The 16,723-nt window shown below is 35.6% G+C and overlaps 1 protein-coding gene and 1 pseudogene across 3 annotated transcripts in view; both read right to left on the bottom strand.

Moving 5' to 3' along the window:
- Window positions 1-16,723, bottom strand: part of UBR1 (ubiquitin protein ligase E3 component n-recognin 1) — a 166,934-nt gene that overhangs the window by 35,235 nt on the left and 114,976 nt on the right. For all 3 annotated transcript variants that reach the window (XM_030842844.2, XM_060294402.1, XM_030842843.2), the window contains exons 28-34: window positions 14,931-15,017; window positions 13,576-13,757; window positions 9,338-9,543; window positions 7,631-7,724; window positions 6,713-6,862; window positions 3,786-3,883; window positions 343-436 (exon numbers count right to left, since the gene is read on the bottom strand). In XM_030842844.2, coding sequence (XP_030698704.1) covers window positions 343-436; window positions 3,786-3,883; window positions 6,713-6,862; window positions 7,631-7,724; window positions 9,338-9,543; window positions 13,576-13,757; window positions 14,931-15,017 — 911 coding nt within the window. The remainder of the gene's footprint in view (window positions 1-342; window positions 437-3,785; window positions 3,884-6,712; window positions 6,863-7,630; window positions 7,725-9,337; window positions 9,544-13,575; window positions 13,758-14,930; window positions 15,018-16,723) is intronic.
- Window positions 15,626-16,047, bottom strand: LOC132596804 (large ribosomal subunit protein eL32-like; annotated as a pseudogene).

Raw genomic sequence — 16,723 nt, 5'->3', positions numbered from 1 at the left:
TGAGACTTTTCAGAAGTCACAGAGCAAGTCAGATGTGATTTTAACTTAAGTCTCTTAAATTCTGTTCTTGTTGTAGGTTGGACTATACAAAAATAGTATTTTTGTTGGTCAAAAACAGTTAATTATAGGCATGGTTCACCCTAATACATATTAAATACATATTACTCTAATATCTCAAACCACTTAATTTCATTAGTACAAATAAAACTCTAGGGAGAAAGCAACAAGATAAAAATGGGATAAAGAAAACAATTTTACAAATAAAGCAAGAAGGAAGGAAAGAACTGTTCTTCACTCTTATTTTCACAACCACTTACAAACTTCTCTTGTTTAGATACTTACGAAGACTGAACTCCAAAACTCAGAATAGAATGGAACTCAAAAGTGGAATCACCCATTCCTTGATCAAACAAGACTGGAATTGTTGGCTTTTCTCCTTACAAATTAAAAGGAAAAAGAAAGAAAAATCACAGGAGTTTAGACTGACACACACTTTTCTAGCTTTTGTAAATTATACATGATCATTTTAGAAAACTTAGAAAATGTTAATAAGCAATAAATAATCATTCACGATTTCTCCACCTAGATAACCAGATGGCATTAGGGTGATATTCTTCTGTTCTCCATATAAATGTTACACGTGTAGATTTTTTTTAAAAAGGACAACATCTCTAGTACTGTTCTGTATCTTGTTTTTTCACTAACAGATCATAAATGTCTTCCACATCAGTAACTGACCCTCTATATTTCTATTTTTAACAAATGCATAGTATTCTATTAGTAAGGCAGCATGTGTTAGTGAATAAGAACAAGGATCTGGAGCCAAGCTGCCTGGGTATGAATCCTAGCTCTGCCAGTGACTGTTACTAAGACCTTGGGTAAATACTAAACCTCTTTGTGGCTCCATTTCCTTATCAAATTAGAATTGTTATTCCCGTATGTGAAATGACTTGTTTTCTTCTGGTGGCTCTTGAGATTCTTTTCTTCATCTCTGGTTTTCAGCAGTTTGGGTATGATCTATCTAGGTATGCTTTTAAGTTTGAAGTTCACTGAGCTTCTTAAACCTATAAATTTAAGTCTTTCTCTAAGTTTGGAAAGTTTCCAGCTATTATTTCCTCACTATTTTTTCTGTACCATCCTTTTTCTTTTCAGGACTTCAATGACACAAATGTTGGGCTAAAGGGAAGAAAAAAATGTTCCATATGTCCCTAAGGATACTGCATCGCTTTTCTGCATCACTTTTCTGTCCATTCTTCATTGTGTAATTTCCCCTGATCTAATTTCAAATTCACTGACTCTTATCTCACCGTCTCCATTCTACTACTGAGCCCATTCAGCTAAAATTGTATTCTTTTTTTCTAAAAGATTTAATTAATTAATTTTTGGGCTGCGCTGCGTCTTTGTTGCTGTGCGCGGGCTTTCTCTAGTTGTTGCGAGCGGGGGTTACTCTTCATTCTGGTGCGAGGGCTTCTCATTAAGGTGGCTTCTCTTGTTGGGGAGCACAGGCTCTAGGCGCGCAGGCTTCAGTAGTTGCAGCACACGGGCTCAGTAGTTGTGGCGTGCTGGCTTCAGTAGCTGTGGCTCATGGGCTCTAGGTGCGCAGGCTTCAGTAGTTGTGGTGCACAGGCTTAGTTGCTCTGTAGCATGTGGGATCTTCCCAGACCAGGGCTCGAACCCATGTCCCCTACATTGGCAGGCGGATTCTTAACCACTGCGCCACCAGGGAAGCCCCCATTCAGTTAATTTTTTAATTCATATAGTATTTTTTCAATTTTGTTATCTCCATTTGGTTCTTTTTTTATAGTTTCTATTTTTTCCTGATGAGAACTATTTTTCCATTCACTTCACGAGTGTTCACCTTTATTTCATGTTTCATGACTATAAAGCTGCTTTATACTTTTTGTCTGAAAAGTTCAACACTAAAACATCTCAGGATTGGCAGTTGGTTGACTGTTTTTTTCCTTGAGAGTTGGTCAGATTCTCCTGGTTCTCTCTGTACCTTCAGTAATTCTGGATTGTGTCTTGGATACTTTGAATATTACATTGTGAATATATTGAACATTACTGGTCCGCATTAACATTCTCTGGAAAAATGTACCTTTTTTGTTGTTGTTCTAGTAGGCAATCAACCCAACCCAAATCAGGTTCAACAAGTTCTGTCTCACTCCCTGTAAGTGGTGGTTCCAATGTTAGTTTTCAGAGCCTTTGCTATGCTGTTTGGGTCTGCCAGTACATGTACTACTCAGGGCTTAGTCTGGAACTTGAGTGGTGGTTTAATGCAGCTTCAGTCTCAAAGCTGTTGCTATGCTTCTTTGGGCCTGTTCCACACACGTGCAGCTTGGAGCTGAGCTCAGGACTTGTGTTTGTCTCAAAAGTAGGAGATTCCCTTCTACAACTCTCTCCTCTCTGGGATTCCCCCTATACTCTCTAGCTCCAAGGGGCCCTTCTTCCCAGTTCCTCTGGTCAAAATGACCAATTTCTCTCAGTTTTAGTCCCCTGTGCTGACTGGGGCTAACCTTGCGGTGAAGCTGTGAGGCAAAGAAAAAAATAATGAGGATTCACCCAGAATTTTTTGGAATATAGTGGTCCCATTTCTCCCAGATCTTTTGACAAGTAAGACTGGTTTTCTCTTGGGATTTTAGATATTTATGTGGCCACCATGGCAGTGCAGTTCCATGACTGAAGCTGGCCTTGGGAAAGAGCCAAAAGAGAGGGAAAAAAACACAACAAGTGGCATGGACATATATACACTACCAAACGTAAAACTGATAGCTAGTGGGAAGCAGCTGCATAGCACAGGGAGATCAGCTCGGTGCTTTGTGACCACCTAGAGGGGTGGGATTGTGGGGGTGGGATAGGGAGGGTGGGAGGGAGGGAGATGCAAGAGGGAAGAGATATGGGGATATATATGTATGTATAACTGATTCACTTTGTTATAAAGCAGAAGCACACCATTGTAAAGCAATTATACTCCAATAAAGACGCGGAAAAAAAAAAAGAATTCCCTTTACACTCTCCAGCTCTGAGGGGCTTCTTTTCCAGTCCTCTGGCCAGAAAGATGGCATCTCTCCTGGATTTTTTACTGTTCATGTCCACTGCATAGTTCTGTGACTCAGGCTACCCCAGGGTCAAAACTGGGAAATAAAGGAGGAACAAAAAAACCCCAGGAAACTCACTGCCTGTACTAAACATTCCTCAGATTTTTACTTCCACCCCAATCTGCCTGCCATTGTTTACTTCTCTGAGCCTTTAGGTAGTCTTATCTCTCAACTGTGAAGAATATATAAATGGGGTAATAATTTCCAAATGTTTGTTGTTATTAATATTAATTACAACATATTAACAGTATTAATAATAGTTAACACTTATATAGTATTTACTATGTACCATGCACTGTTCTACTTTATGTAGGATAACTCAATCCTTCAATCAATGAGATAGGTACTATTATCATTCCCACTTTGCAAATAAGAAAGCTGAGGCACAGAGAGGTTAAGTAACTTGTCCAAGATCACACAGATAGTAAGTGATAGATCTAAGACTTAAATCCAAGCATTGTGACTCCAGATTAATTACTGTCCATACTGCCTCATAGTATGAAAAATTATTAAATTGAGTAAAGTGATTTAAGCCAAACTTAGCCTTGGTCTAAAAAAACCTATTTCCTAATATTTAACAAATCTGTATGTACAAACCATATTTTAGAGCAATAAGTACTTTCAAAAAAATAAAGACTCTGACACTTAAATCTCATACAGCTAAATATAAAATAATTTTAAGCAAACCTTTAGCATGTTTCATATTATAACCTGTTATTCTGGCCAGAACAGTCTGTATCCATCGTGCCAGGGTCAAAAGTTGAGCAAGAGCTTCTGTATTCTCACTGAAAAATGATATTTAAAAATTATTAAAGCCATTGGCACAAAGTCAAACTGAAAAGCTGAATTTGTAGGGTCTTTCCATGGATAAACGGCTGTATGAAAAAGTCAAACTCCTCCAGATTAGCTTCCTAGGTCATAGAAACACTGGTGCCTAAAAATGTAGTTTTGGGAGGGAAGAAAAATTTTAAAGTACAAAGAACAAGATACCACCCATACACCCATCACCTGGAAGTAATAAATGTCAGTAAATGAAATCACCATTCTAGCTGCTCAAGTCAAAAACTAGGTATCACCACTGATATATCTGATTCCTTCACACACCACGTTCTAATCTATCAGCTAGTCTTGCAGGTTTCATCTTCTAAATGTATTCCAAGTTGATCACTTCTTTCTATCTCCATCATTACTACCCTAATCCAAGTTACACTATCCATCACCTGGACTACTTCAATAGACTGTTCTTCCTGCTTCCACAGCAGTGCTTCTTTATTATCTATACATTCATCACACAACCGCCAGCAAGATCTTTTAAAAATGTAAATCAGATTGTATCACTTCCCTATCCAAAACATTCCAATGGTTTTCCATCACACATAAAATACAGTTCTAACTTCAAATCTTAGCTCATAAGCCCTTTTAGGATCTGGTTCCTTGCTTGCTCCATTCCAAGCATACTGCCTTCTTCCTGTGCCTTGAACCTGCTGCCTTCTTGCTTCACCTTCAACATGCTGATGTGCTCCTACTTCAGGGTCTTTGCTCTTGATATTGCCTGTTCTTAGAATTCTCTTCTCTCAGAGAGTAGCACTGCTTGTCCTTCACTTTATTCAGGTCTCTATCCAAACGTCACCGTCTCGGAGAGGAGCTCCCTGCCGACTCAATCTGTAGAGAACCTCATGCACTGGTCTGTCTCTAGCCCTTTATGCTGCCAATTTAGTTTTTCTCTGTATTTCTCACTACTCAATACTCTGTATTTTTATGTTTACCATTGGTCTCTCCTCTCTGTAATATAAATTCCGTAAGGGCAGGGGTTTGACCCAAACTGCTATTAACAACCAAGGGGGACCAGAAACAGTGCTATTAAAAAGGACTATAAAGTAGAGATTTGCTTACTGAAAGGACAGCTTTAAGTGAAGTTAAAATATACAATGAACTGTGCCAAAATTCACATCTCTGGGCACAAATTTGATCTAAGAATTTTTTCAGTTCTCAGAAATGAAAGTGTACTCTGATTTGTTATGACCAATTTTCTTTAAAAATGCTAGCTTATTATTAGTTTTGATAAAGTTTTTTATATGCTCTTAACTTTAGTATCTTAGGTTATACTCATGTTGATTTTCTAACAAAAGAGGCAAATATATTCCAACTATACAGGTAAGTTCAAATGCCTAATAAAAATGTTATGTATAATTATGTATTTCAGATCCTAAGTAACAAAATTGTTACTACAGACTAAAAGTGTCACAGGGTTTGAAGAGACCTAGTTGTAAGGATCAGTCTAACTTTAGAAAGGACTGCCCTGAAGCATCCTGTTCTTAAAGATATCAAGGAGGACTTCCCTGATGGCATAGTGGTTAAGAATCCACCTGCCAATGCAGGGGACACGGTCTGAGCCCTGGTCTGGGAAGATCCCACATGCTGCAGAGCAACTGAGCCTGTGAGCCACAACTACTGAGCCCGCGCTCTAGAGCCCGTAAGCCACAACTACTGAGCCCACGCATTGCAACTACTGAAGCCTGCGTGCCTAGAGCCCGTGCCTGGCAACAAGAGAAGCTACCACAAAGAGAAGCCTGCACACCACAATGAAGAGTAAGTAGCCCCCGTTCACCACAACTAGAGAAAGCCCATGTGCAGCAACGAAGACCCAACACAGCCAAAAAATAAATAAAACTAAAATAAATAAATAAATAAAAGATAAATCTTTGTGATGTCACCTTCTTCCTAAAAGATGACATTCTATGTCCCAATACACTAAATAGAAAACAATTCAAAATTATGTTTTCTAATGACATGGAATAGGAGAGACAGAGCAACTACTTACTGACGCTGATTGCCAAACCTATCACCTTTGAACTCTTATGCTGTGAAAACAAGTTAAAAGTGTTTTATCAATAAAATCATTTTCTTTAGAAAAACTTAGGTCTATCACTACAAAGTCACTGAGTTAAAAAAAACTGAAATAATAATAATAATAAATAGTATTGTTATCATCATGTAGAATAGTGAGAATACAGAAATATACAATTACATGTTCTAGTTGTCATAAAAAAACTAATAAATCTGCTATTAAATTCTATTCACAGATGGTCAGAATATAAAAGTTTAAAAATTTATTCTAAACACTAAAAAACTATCCATAGATGAACCTATCGTGTTTATTTACCTTTATAGTTAACCTTTTGTCCACGTTTCTACAACTACAGCATTTGGATCTTCAGAAAAATAGAATAGAAATAATAATACAAAGACCTGCAGAGCAACCAAACTCCTAATAGCAACTCTAATGCTGGCAAAGGACTATAAGAAAGGAATGGATCTTCTTTGCAACTTTCTTCCTTCTGTGAGTGCTAAGATGGAGATCAAAGTTCTATTACTTTAATGGCTGTTGGAAGACAGATACAAAACATGTAGACTTGAGTAAATGAATGTTCCAGTTCCTTTAGAAACCAAAAATTGGGGCTTTTATCATATTTTTAAAGTTGAATACAAGTTATAAAATGAAAAAGTATTAATTAAATAGCAAAAAAGGAATTAGTAATCTAATTAAAACAGTCACAACAAAAGGATTAAAGACAACTTAAAAAAAATTAACCAAAACATAAATTAAAATATACCTGCTTATCCTTTGAGGTTGCAAAGGAATAATGGGGATCACAGTATTGCACAGAGACTTGCAAAGAGGGCAAAGATATTCTCCACTCTCTAAGTCAAAAAGGTCAACATGAATGCGTTGCTGAGAGCTCAGCTGTACAGCTTCAAAATACCTGCAAAATTCCAAGACATAGGTCCATTCAAAATTACACATGTATCTTTGCTCTAATTCAACTGAAAAAAATCTGGAATTTTTGCCTCAATAAACATCTTTAGAATCTACATGCAAAAATACACAAATTATAATTATAGAAGAAATAGGACGCCCATTCTTTTGGGGACAAACTGGAGGACACATCAGGGCAGAAACAAATTTAAAATAGTTTTACTGAATTATAACTTGTCTCCTGCCTCAACAGCATGGAGATACAATACAGATACTACCTCCCTCAGTTTCCAATGACCAACTGAAGTAGTAAGGGCTATTACAGGAAAATTATGTATTTTAATCTGATGCCAAAAAGGTAAACCCTACACAAAATATTTCGCAGGAATTATATTTCTGAACTTTTATCTCTTCCAGATATACAACTAGAACTTCATGTCCCCTATTCTACCTCAAAGGTACTTTTCCTTCTATGTTTTGAGGGGAATGAGATTTTTATAAAGATTATTACTTCTTTTATACAAATACTGATCAAGAGAGACTAATTAGTTTGTGCAAAGCAAGTACAGTGAAAATTTTAAGTTGATAACTTTACACACCAATTTCTAAGGGTGATACTATAATGAGTATCATGCAAACAAAATCAGTAATTAAAACTGCTTCAATTATTCAAATAAGAAAAAAAGAAGACACGAGAAAACATGCCTTTTTGTGGCCTTTAGAGAACTTCAATATTCCTAGCTTCTTTCAAGAACATGTCAGAAGGACAACTTACTTCTGCCAGCACACTGCATGCATTACATGACCACAGCTTCCTGTGTAAGTTCCATATGCCAAGTCTGAATCCATGAAAAGTGGGTCCACGGTTTCTGATACAGAAAGACAAAAATATGAGGTATGTATTCATCTGCCCCACAATCATAAAAAGAAACCAAACAAAAAAAGAGGTTATCAGGTCTAAAATTCTAATCATAAACTTTCTTAGGAATGTCCAATAAAAGTGTCACAATATCATGGCAGTAGTATATATATTCTTAAGAGTAAGTAAAAAGAGGAAAATATAAAGCTAGACTTCCAGGTGTGACTAGTATGGATTAATGACAACTTCTATTCTTTTTTTTTTTTTTGCGGTACGCAGGCCTCTCACTGTTGTGGCCTCTCACGTTGCGGAGCACAGGCTCCGGATGCGCAGGCTCAGCGGCCATGGCTCACAGGCCCAGCCGCTCCGCGGCATGTGGGATCCTCCCGGACCGGGGCACGAACCCGTGTCCCCTGCATCGGCAGGTGGACTCTCAATCACTGCGCCACCAGGGAAGCCCACAACTTCTATTCTTGATGTATTAACATTAGGCTTTAAGTTGCATTATCTTGGTTGTTGAAGCCATTTTCTATGATTTAAGCACAGTTTACTTTTGTATTTTAAAAGTGATTTGACTGGGTAACTTTAAGGGATATTTAGAGGCAATATAATCTACTGGCTAAGAGCACAGACTATGGGGTTCAAAACCTGATTTCACCATTTATAATTTGTGGCTTCTGACAAGTTAATTAATTTCTCTGTGCCTCAGTTTCTTCATCTGTAAATGGAGCCAATACTGGTACCTAAATCACAGGGCTGTTATGAAGATTAAGTGAGTAAATACACATAAAGCACTTAACCAGTGCCTGGCACATGGTGAGTATTCATTAGATGTTAACCTTTTTTATCATTATTATTATTCCAAGGGTATTTAAAAAATAAAGCAGCTAACTCCTGATGTGATATAAGAATTACAACATATTATGTAATAAGTACTCCAGCCAAGAAAATGTTTAACAAGAACCTAACCACATGGCAACAACCAGACAAATCCACAATGTAAGACACTGTACAGGAAAACTGGCCTGCATTCTTCAAAAAACTTATCATGAAAAAAAAAAAAAAGGCAAGTGACTATTCTAGATTAAAACAGACATAAAATAAGCAACATAGGAAACATGTCTGAATCCTAAATGGAAAAAAAAGTCTAGCTAAAAAAAGACATTTTGAGGGCAGTTGGGGAAATTCAAATATGGATTTTATATTAGATGATATTACTGAATTAGTAATTTTCTTAAATGTTATACTGGTATGCTAGATATATAATAGATTATCTTTAGTTTTAGAAAATGCATGTGGAAATATTTAGGGAATATTTAGGGAATATTTAGGGAAATGTCATGATTCCTACTTGCAAATGGTTCAGCAAAAAGAAATGGAGATAGATAGAAAGAGACAGAATGAGCAACGTGGCCATGTGTTAACCAAAATTTTAAAAAACAGACAAAGGAGCCAAAATGGCATGTAAAAATCTAGCGTCCATTTCATAAATGGGTAAAATGTGATCTGACCAAATAAGGCTAAATACAATCTCACTCCCAAACTTCTTTCAGATAGTATTTTTTCTAATTACACAAGTATGAAAAGAAATGCTCAAAAAGACATTTATTAAACAATACATACCCCCTGAGAGTTCTATGGGTTTTCCCCTGTGCTGGGTTAAGGCGGTGGATTTCTGGACACAGGCCGATAATACCATGGCATTATTTTCTAGTTTCACCTCTTGTTCTTCTTGGCAGAGGATGCATGTCAGCACCTCCTTTTCAGTAACAGACGGACCCCGTTTAGGACCCAAAGCAATTTTACAGTAGTCACTGACTGCTGGGGTGCTAGCAAGAGAAACGACCAGAAATGAGGACACATGTTTTGGTCACTTGTCTTTATATTTTGGTAGATTTTAAGTAACTTTAGGGCAAGAACTTTAAGAATAAAAAAAATAAAATAAAAATTATATTTAGCAATATTAGCTTAAAATCTTCCCCCTTGATTTTTCTGACTTTTATCAGTTAATTTGCTTACTAGAAAATACATTCTGTGTTGATAAGTGCAAAAAGAGAAAAAGCAGATCACAAAGTAGAATGCATATTATAATTATAGTTAACTTACTGTACCAAGAAGCTGTGAATCTGTTTTTTCTGATTATAAAAGTAATACATACTTATTAAGAAATTTTGGAAAGTCTAGAAAAATATAAAGAAGAAAATAAAAAGCATCATACTCTCACAACCTAGAAATAACGACTTGTACATGTCCTTCCAGTCTGCTTTCTATTTATAACATTTTTTACATAATTAAGATCACATTACATATACGGTTTGTGTCCTGCTTTATTCACTTATATCTTAGCTGTTTTCTCATGTCATGAAATTTGCTTCAGAAACATTATTTTTAAATGGCTGCACAGTACTCTCACTAGATGTGCCATAATGGTTTTATCCATTCCCTCTTATTAGGCATTGAAGTTTCTGTTCTACTTTGGTAGCTATTAAAATTTAAAATATACATCTTAATGACTTAGCAATTCATAAGATGTATTCAATGTGTACAATAATAAATAAGAGCAAATACTTACAAAGCACTAATTGTAATGTGAGGCACTGTTTCAAATACTTTATGTTACCTCATTTAATCCTTCCAACAATCCTATAAGGCAGGTACTATTATTATCTCTATTTTTCAGATGAAGAATCTGAGGCCTAGAGATGGTAAGAGACTTATCTAATGATTCATCTAGGAAGTAACCGGGCCAGGATTTAACCCAGATGATCTGACTTCACAGGCCATGCCGTGTAATACTGCCTCGCTATCCATGCAAGAAGCTCCCTGAGATATCATATATCATCCAACAAACTGGAAATAACTTAAATGGTTATCATCAGTATACATGAAATTACATAATACAGAATAGTATGAAGTTTTTAAAAGGTGGGTCTCAGCTAGGTGTGGTACTTACTACTTTTTAGGAGGGGTTCAGCAACATGTGAGTAAAGTTAACTTTTTGGTTATCATAAGGACTAGGGGGCACTACTGCACTTCAGTGGATAAAGGGCCAGAAATGCTAAATGCCCTGCAATTCATTAGGCATAAGAACTGCTGTCCAAATGCCAAGAATGAGGAATGCTAAGCTTGTTTTTTTTATTATTTTATTTATTAATTTATTTATTTGGCCACCCTGGGTCTTAGTTGTGGCATCCGGGCTCTTAGTCGCAGCATGCAGGATCTAGTTCCCTGACCAGGGATTGAACCCAGGCCCCCTCATTGTGAGCACGTTGTCTTAAACACCGGACCGCCAGGGAAGTCCCTGAGCTTGTTTTGTATGTAAGAATATACATATACAGATTTCCAAGACATAATATTAAATGAAAATGGGAAACTGAAGAATGATACATGCATAATAACATTTATGCAAATAAAACAAAAGGCTGAATGACACTATATAATTTCTATGGTTACATATATTTGTATCTAATAGCACAGTAAAAATTCTTATAAGATATACATAAAACTTATAACCAGAGTATCTCTGAGGAAGGGCAGAAAGGGGTGCAGGATTTGGGCCAGTACTCAAATGGAACTTTAGCTTTATCTCTAACATTTGATTTTTAAAAGGAAAATGTGTTAATATAACTGTAATTAAAATTTTAAATGTAAATGTAATTTGTAAATGTAAATTTGTAAATGTAATGTAAATGAAAAATGTAATTACATTTAAAACATGTAAGAGAATATATTTGTGACTTTGGGATAGGAAAAGCCTTCTTAAGCAAGATACAAAAAGTTAAAACTCGAAAAGACTGACAAATCTGTCTTTATCAACACTGAAAACTTTGCTATGGCTAAAATTTCATAATTAATGTTAAATAAACAGGAACAACATATGAGAAACATGAAACAAACTTTAATATCCATAATTTTAAAGGACTTCTAGAAATCAGTAAGATAAAAGTAAAGTATCCAATAGACATGGGCAAAGGATAATAAGAGGCAATTCTCAGAAGACAAAATTTAACAGGCTAGTGAATAATTATAAGAAAAGATGCTCAACCTAGTACTAACCAATCAGGGAATTTCAGAAGGGCACAAATTTATAATTTTGATTATACCAAATATTTTCAAGTACTGATAATTTTAAGAATTGGTGAGAATGAAAGAAACAGGAACTCTTCATACACTGCTGGGAGTAGAAATTGGTGAAACTACTTTGGAGGGCAATGTGGCAGTATCTATTAAAATTTTAAATAATTATGACCCAGCCCTTTCATTTATTAGATTCCACCCTTGAGAAGTACTTGTAGGGTTGTGTAAGGGGGAACATACAAAAATGTTCTGACACATTGTTTGTAATATGGGAAAACTGGGGAACAAGGGAAAAACAACTTAAATGTCCAAAATATGATAAATAAAATATTATATATCCATACTATGGAATACTATGCAGCAGTCATAAAGAATGATGTAGAATCTACTCTAAAGGTCTATCTGTATTGACATGAAAAGATTTAAAAGACACTGAATGAAAAAGCAACCCACAGAACAAAAAAGGATGGTAAAATTTTAAAAAGCCACTAAAACACACAAAACAAGACTCATTATTATTCACGTACACATGTTTACAAATGCATAGAAAGACACCTAGAACCATAGTTATTATCACAATGGTTATCTGTGGAGAAAGATCAGGAATGCAGAGGACGGTCAAAGGAGACTTACTGTGTTATGTGAATTGTTTTCAGTGAGAACACATACACAATTTTATGTGTACAATAAATCAGGCAATAAAAATATATTATGAAAGCACTAGGGCCATTAATTAATTCTGAGTACATTTCTGCTTACATCCTCTTGTTTGAATAAATATACAGTAGTCTCTTGTTCATTACTTTCTAAATGTTATATTGTTCATAGGTAATATCAAGAGGGTTGGGACTTCTGCTTGTTGTTTAAAGTTTTGTATTAGTTTCTAGTTTTATTACTGGGATGTTGTCATCCCAGGATAGTTTACCACCATAATTTTAATCTTTAAGATATAGAGTCAGTATTCTTTGTGGTTCTTTGTTAGCATACTCAGCTTCAGGATTACAGACATATTATGTAAAGTATAATGTTTACTGTCTACTGTTATTGCAGAAGCACAATTTCCTAAAAGTATCCACAACACACATTGTTTTAAGGAGCAGTGAAAGCTTGTTTTTAAAAATAAGCATAGAAGGGATTTTCAATATTTTAAATTGGAATGCTTTTCAAAGAACCATTATTTTGCCTCCTCCCTTTTCTCACTGTATCTAAATAACAGCCCACAAAACACTACTCTCAGAAAGTTAGCAGATTTCCCCAAGAGCACAGCATAGTGTCATAGTCAGAAAACGAGGTTTACTAATTCCCATTCCAATGTGCTCTCCATGACTAAAACTATAGGCATTGCCTTCTTTCTTTTTTAGAAAAAAGGAAAAATTAACATGGACCATTTTTTTCAAGTGAAGGGTTTTTTTTCAATCTGTAATAGCAGCAGTCATTTTTACCAGAACTCATAAAAATGATGTGGAATATATGAACTGATACATAAATGTGTACCTAAAGAAGTCCGCACGTACAAGATAACAGGAGATGATTTCTATCTTTGCTGTTTCCATCGTCATGCCTTTTTGTGCATAAAGGTTCCCGACTAACTTCATTGTGCACTTGAACAGTTTATCAACATAAAATTACATCCAGTAAGAGGCTTCACTGTGCCCTTGCTAGCTTAAAAATAGTGTGATTTCTCTTACTTTGAAATATATTTTGAAAAAATATTATTTAAAGTGAATATGTAATTTTTCCTACAAGAAACTGGGTTGCTAATTTTTAGTTTTGCTTTATTTTACCTCTCTTCCTCCATAATGGAGTCTTCTTTCCCAGACATTTCTGACGTACTGTCATACATGAGTTTGTGAGTTTCAATAAAGTTCTTCTGTAAGGCGGACATCTGAGCCATGATCTTCTGGCGATGAAGCCTAGCAGCTTCAGCTTTTCTTTTTCGTTCTGCTTTTTCTTTATCATGAGTAATCTGGGTATTAAAAGACCAGAAAAATTAGGTAAGATCCATTGTGAAAATTTACATATACTGTTCAGTGAGGCAAAATTTCCTAGAGTAAACTCAGATTCAATCTGATGACTCAAAATTAACATACAGGCTCCATCACATCTTACAATTAATTGTTCCACTGGTTACTTCAATAATTTAACTTATTAAAACATTTTTTTAACTTAAAATGCCAAGTATCTTAAATATCTAATAAACTGCTTTTTATATTCAATGCAGGTATGTTAAGAAACAAAATTAAATGAAATAATAATTTTGAGGGCTTCCCTGGTGGCGCAGTGGTTGAGAGTCCACCTGCCAATGCAGGGGACACGGGTTCGTGCCCCGGTCTGGGAAGATCCCACATGCCGCGGAGCGGCTGGGCCCGTGAGCCATGGCCGCTGAGCCTGCGCATCTGGAGCCTGTGCTCCGCAACAGGAGAGGCCACAGCAGTGAGAGGCCCGCGTACCACCAAAAAAAAAAAATAATAATAATAATTTTGAATCATTTGTCAATCATTTAACCACTGACATTTAATCAATTTAAAGCCAACTTGATGTCTAACAGTTACTACTTAACACATTGCTAAGAATGAGAACTTTAACAACATTACTGAAATGCATTGGTGTCTTTTTATTTATTTTAACTTAAGTCCAGTGTTTTTCTTTTAGGAAAGATAGTTAATAACCACAAGTAATAATATTCTAATGATTTTGAGATTAGAATCATCAAAACCTGATTCGTTATATTATGGAAATTCATAACGTAAAGATTACTGCGTTTCATTAAATCTTAGATGCACCATAATCTTGTGTTCCACTAAGAATGCTGCTGATTAAATAATAAGAAGGCAAGGATTATAAGACATATTCCAATTTCAGACATTAAAATATTTCAAAAATTAATAAAATATGGTATTTTCAACAGCGCTGCACTGAACATCAATTTCCTATACTTTTGTGAAATATATATATTATATTGGATAACTATGTATGTCAACTACCACTAATCCCTGTGGTACAGAAACACAATGAACAATAGTAGACATCTTATATACCTTACAATAAACAGGTTCCTTCTCACAAAAAGAAGCAGCTCCCTTATACCAGTAAAGTTCAAAGACAGAGATGAACGTCATCATCATTATAATGTTATTACCTCATCATTTTTAATAGATTCTGATCCTGATGTAGTTGCTACAATTAAACAAGATTTTTCTCTTAATCGCTTCACGGTGTCAAACATCTGTGAAAAACAGATGAAATGTTAAAAAAAGATATGGTTAGATTGATCAGGAACAGAGAAATTCACTCAACGATTTTGTCATCATGTCTCCAAATGTCTTTGACTTAAACTTAAGCTATTTATATATATTTACACACACACACACACACACACACACACACACACAGAGAGAGAGAGAGAGAGAAATACCTGCAAATACATAATAAATAGCAATCCAGCTAAGAAGAAGGTTGGGGATAGCAAAAATCAGCTGAATCAGTCTGCAGGGGTGAGCATACCTCTGCTTTTGCTATGGAAATTTTTTAAAATTTAAAATAACATTTTTAGTGCAAAGACATATAAAGACAAAGATACAATATGGAAAGTGATACCTTTTCTTCCTGATGCCAGTCCCTCTCCCCAAAATCAACTAAATTAAAGATAATTAGTATTTCTTTTCAGGAAAAAAATCAGAATATATATTTCTTTATATTTACATATATTCTCATAAAAACCGATCCTACTATATACACTGTTTCCTACTTTCCTTTTTCACTTCATCATTTATCTTTAGAGGTGTTTGCAAAACAGCTTATACAGATCTATCTTACTCTTTTTTTGTCTGAGTTTTATGGTTTTATTGACACAAATACAACGTGCACATGAGCTGTGTACTCATTTTCTTCACTGCACAACCTGGCACAAAGATTGGTGACTCTGGTGGCCAGCTGGGCTGCTCTCTCTACAATGGCTTTACAGTTCTCTGAGGAGACATTGTGAGCAGTCTCAGTAGAGTATGATTTGTTGCATAGCAGCACTTCAAGCTCCTCGATGTTGTGGACTAGGAACTTCCGGAAGCCACTGGGCAGCATGTGCTTTGTTTTCTTGTTGCTCCCATCAAGATCTGGCCCTTGAATCTTCTGAGCACCTTACTGTCAATACCTCTGGGTTTCTGCCAGTTACACTTAATTTTGACATACTGGCCTGACTGGTGCTAGATGAACTTCTTGGTCCTCTTTTTGACAATCTTGGGCTTCATGAGGGTAGCCATGATGCCAAGTAGGAGACGGCCGCCACCTCCGCAGGCAGTGCCAAGGAAGAGCTATCTCATTCTTTTTAACAATATCAAGATTTCAGAAATAGGACAGCACATCCATAAAACTTGTAGTATTTATATTTTGAAAGAGCCTCAGTCTCATGTGGAAAAAACTCCCACAAGGAACTTAAAACAAAACTTTATATTAACCATTTGGATAAAGTATCTAATGTTTATAAGAACAGATATTTGTGATTTTTATATATTTTGACAATGGACTTTGGTATTGTAATGGAAAAATGAACTTTCAGGACCAGATCTCCAATTTATAACACCAGGTCCATAGGATATAAATGTTGGACTAATTGATGGCTCAACTGACTTTTTTAAAATTGCGGTATCATTGGTTTATAACATTATACAAGTTTCATGTGTACAATGTTGTATTTCTACATCTCTATACACTACAGCATGCACACCACCAAAAACTTAGTTTCCATCCATTATGATACAGTTGACCCCTTAGCCCATTTCACTCTGCCCCTACTCCCTTCCCTCTGGTAATCACTACTCTGTTTTCTGTATCTATGTGCTTGATTTTGTTTGGTTTGATCTGTTCATTTATTTAATTTAATATTCTACATATGAGTAAAATCTATAGAATAGTTATCTACTTTACTTCTTTTATTTG

The sequence above is a fragment of the Globicephala melas genome, chromosome 2 (assembly GCF_963455315.2).
Source record: "Globicephala melas chromosome 2, mGloMel1.2, whole genome shotgun sequence".
Taxonomy (NCBI): domain Eukaryota; kingdom Metazoa; phylum Chordata; class Mammalia; order Artiodactyla; family Delphinidae; genus Globicephala; species Globicephala melas.
Note: the sequence above shows the minus strand (reverse complement) of the source record. Positions and strands in the feature narration are given on the sequence as shown.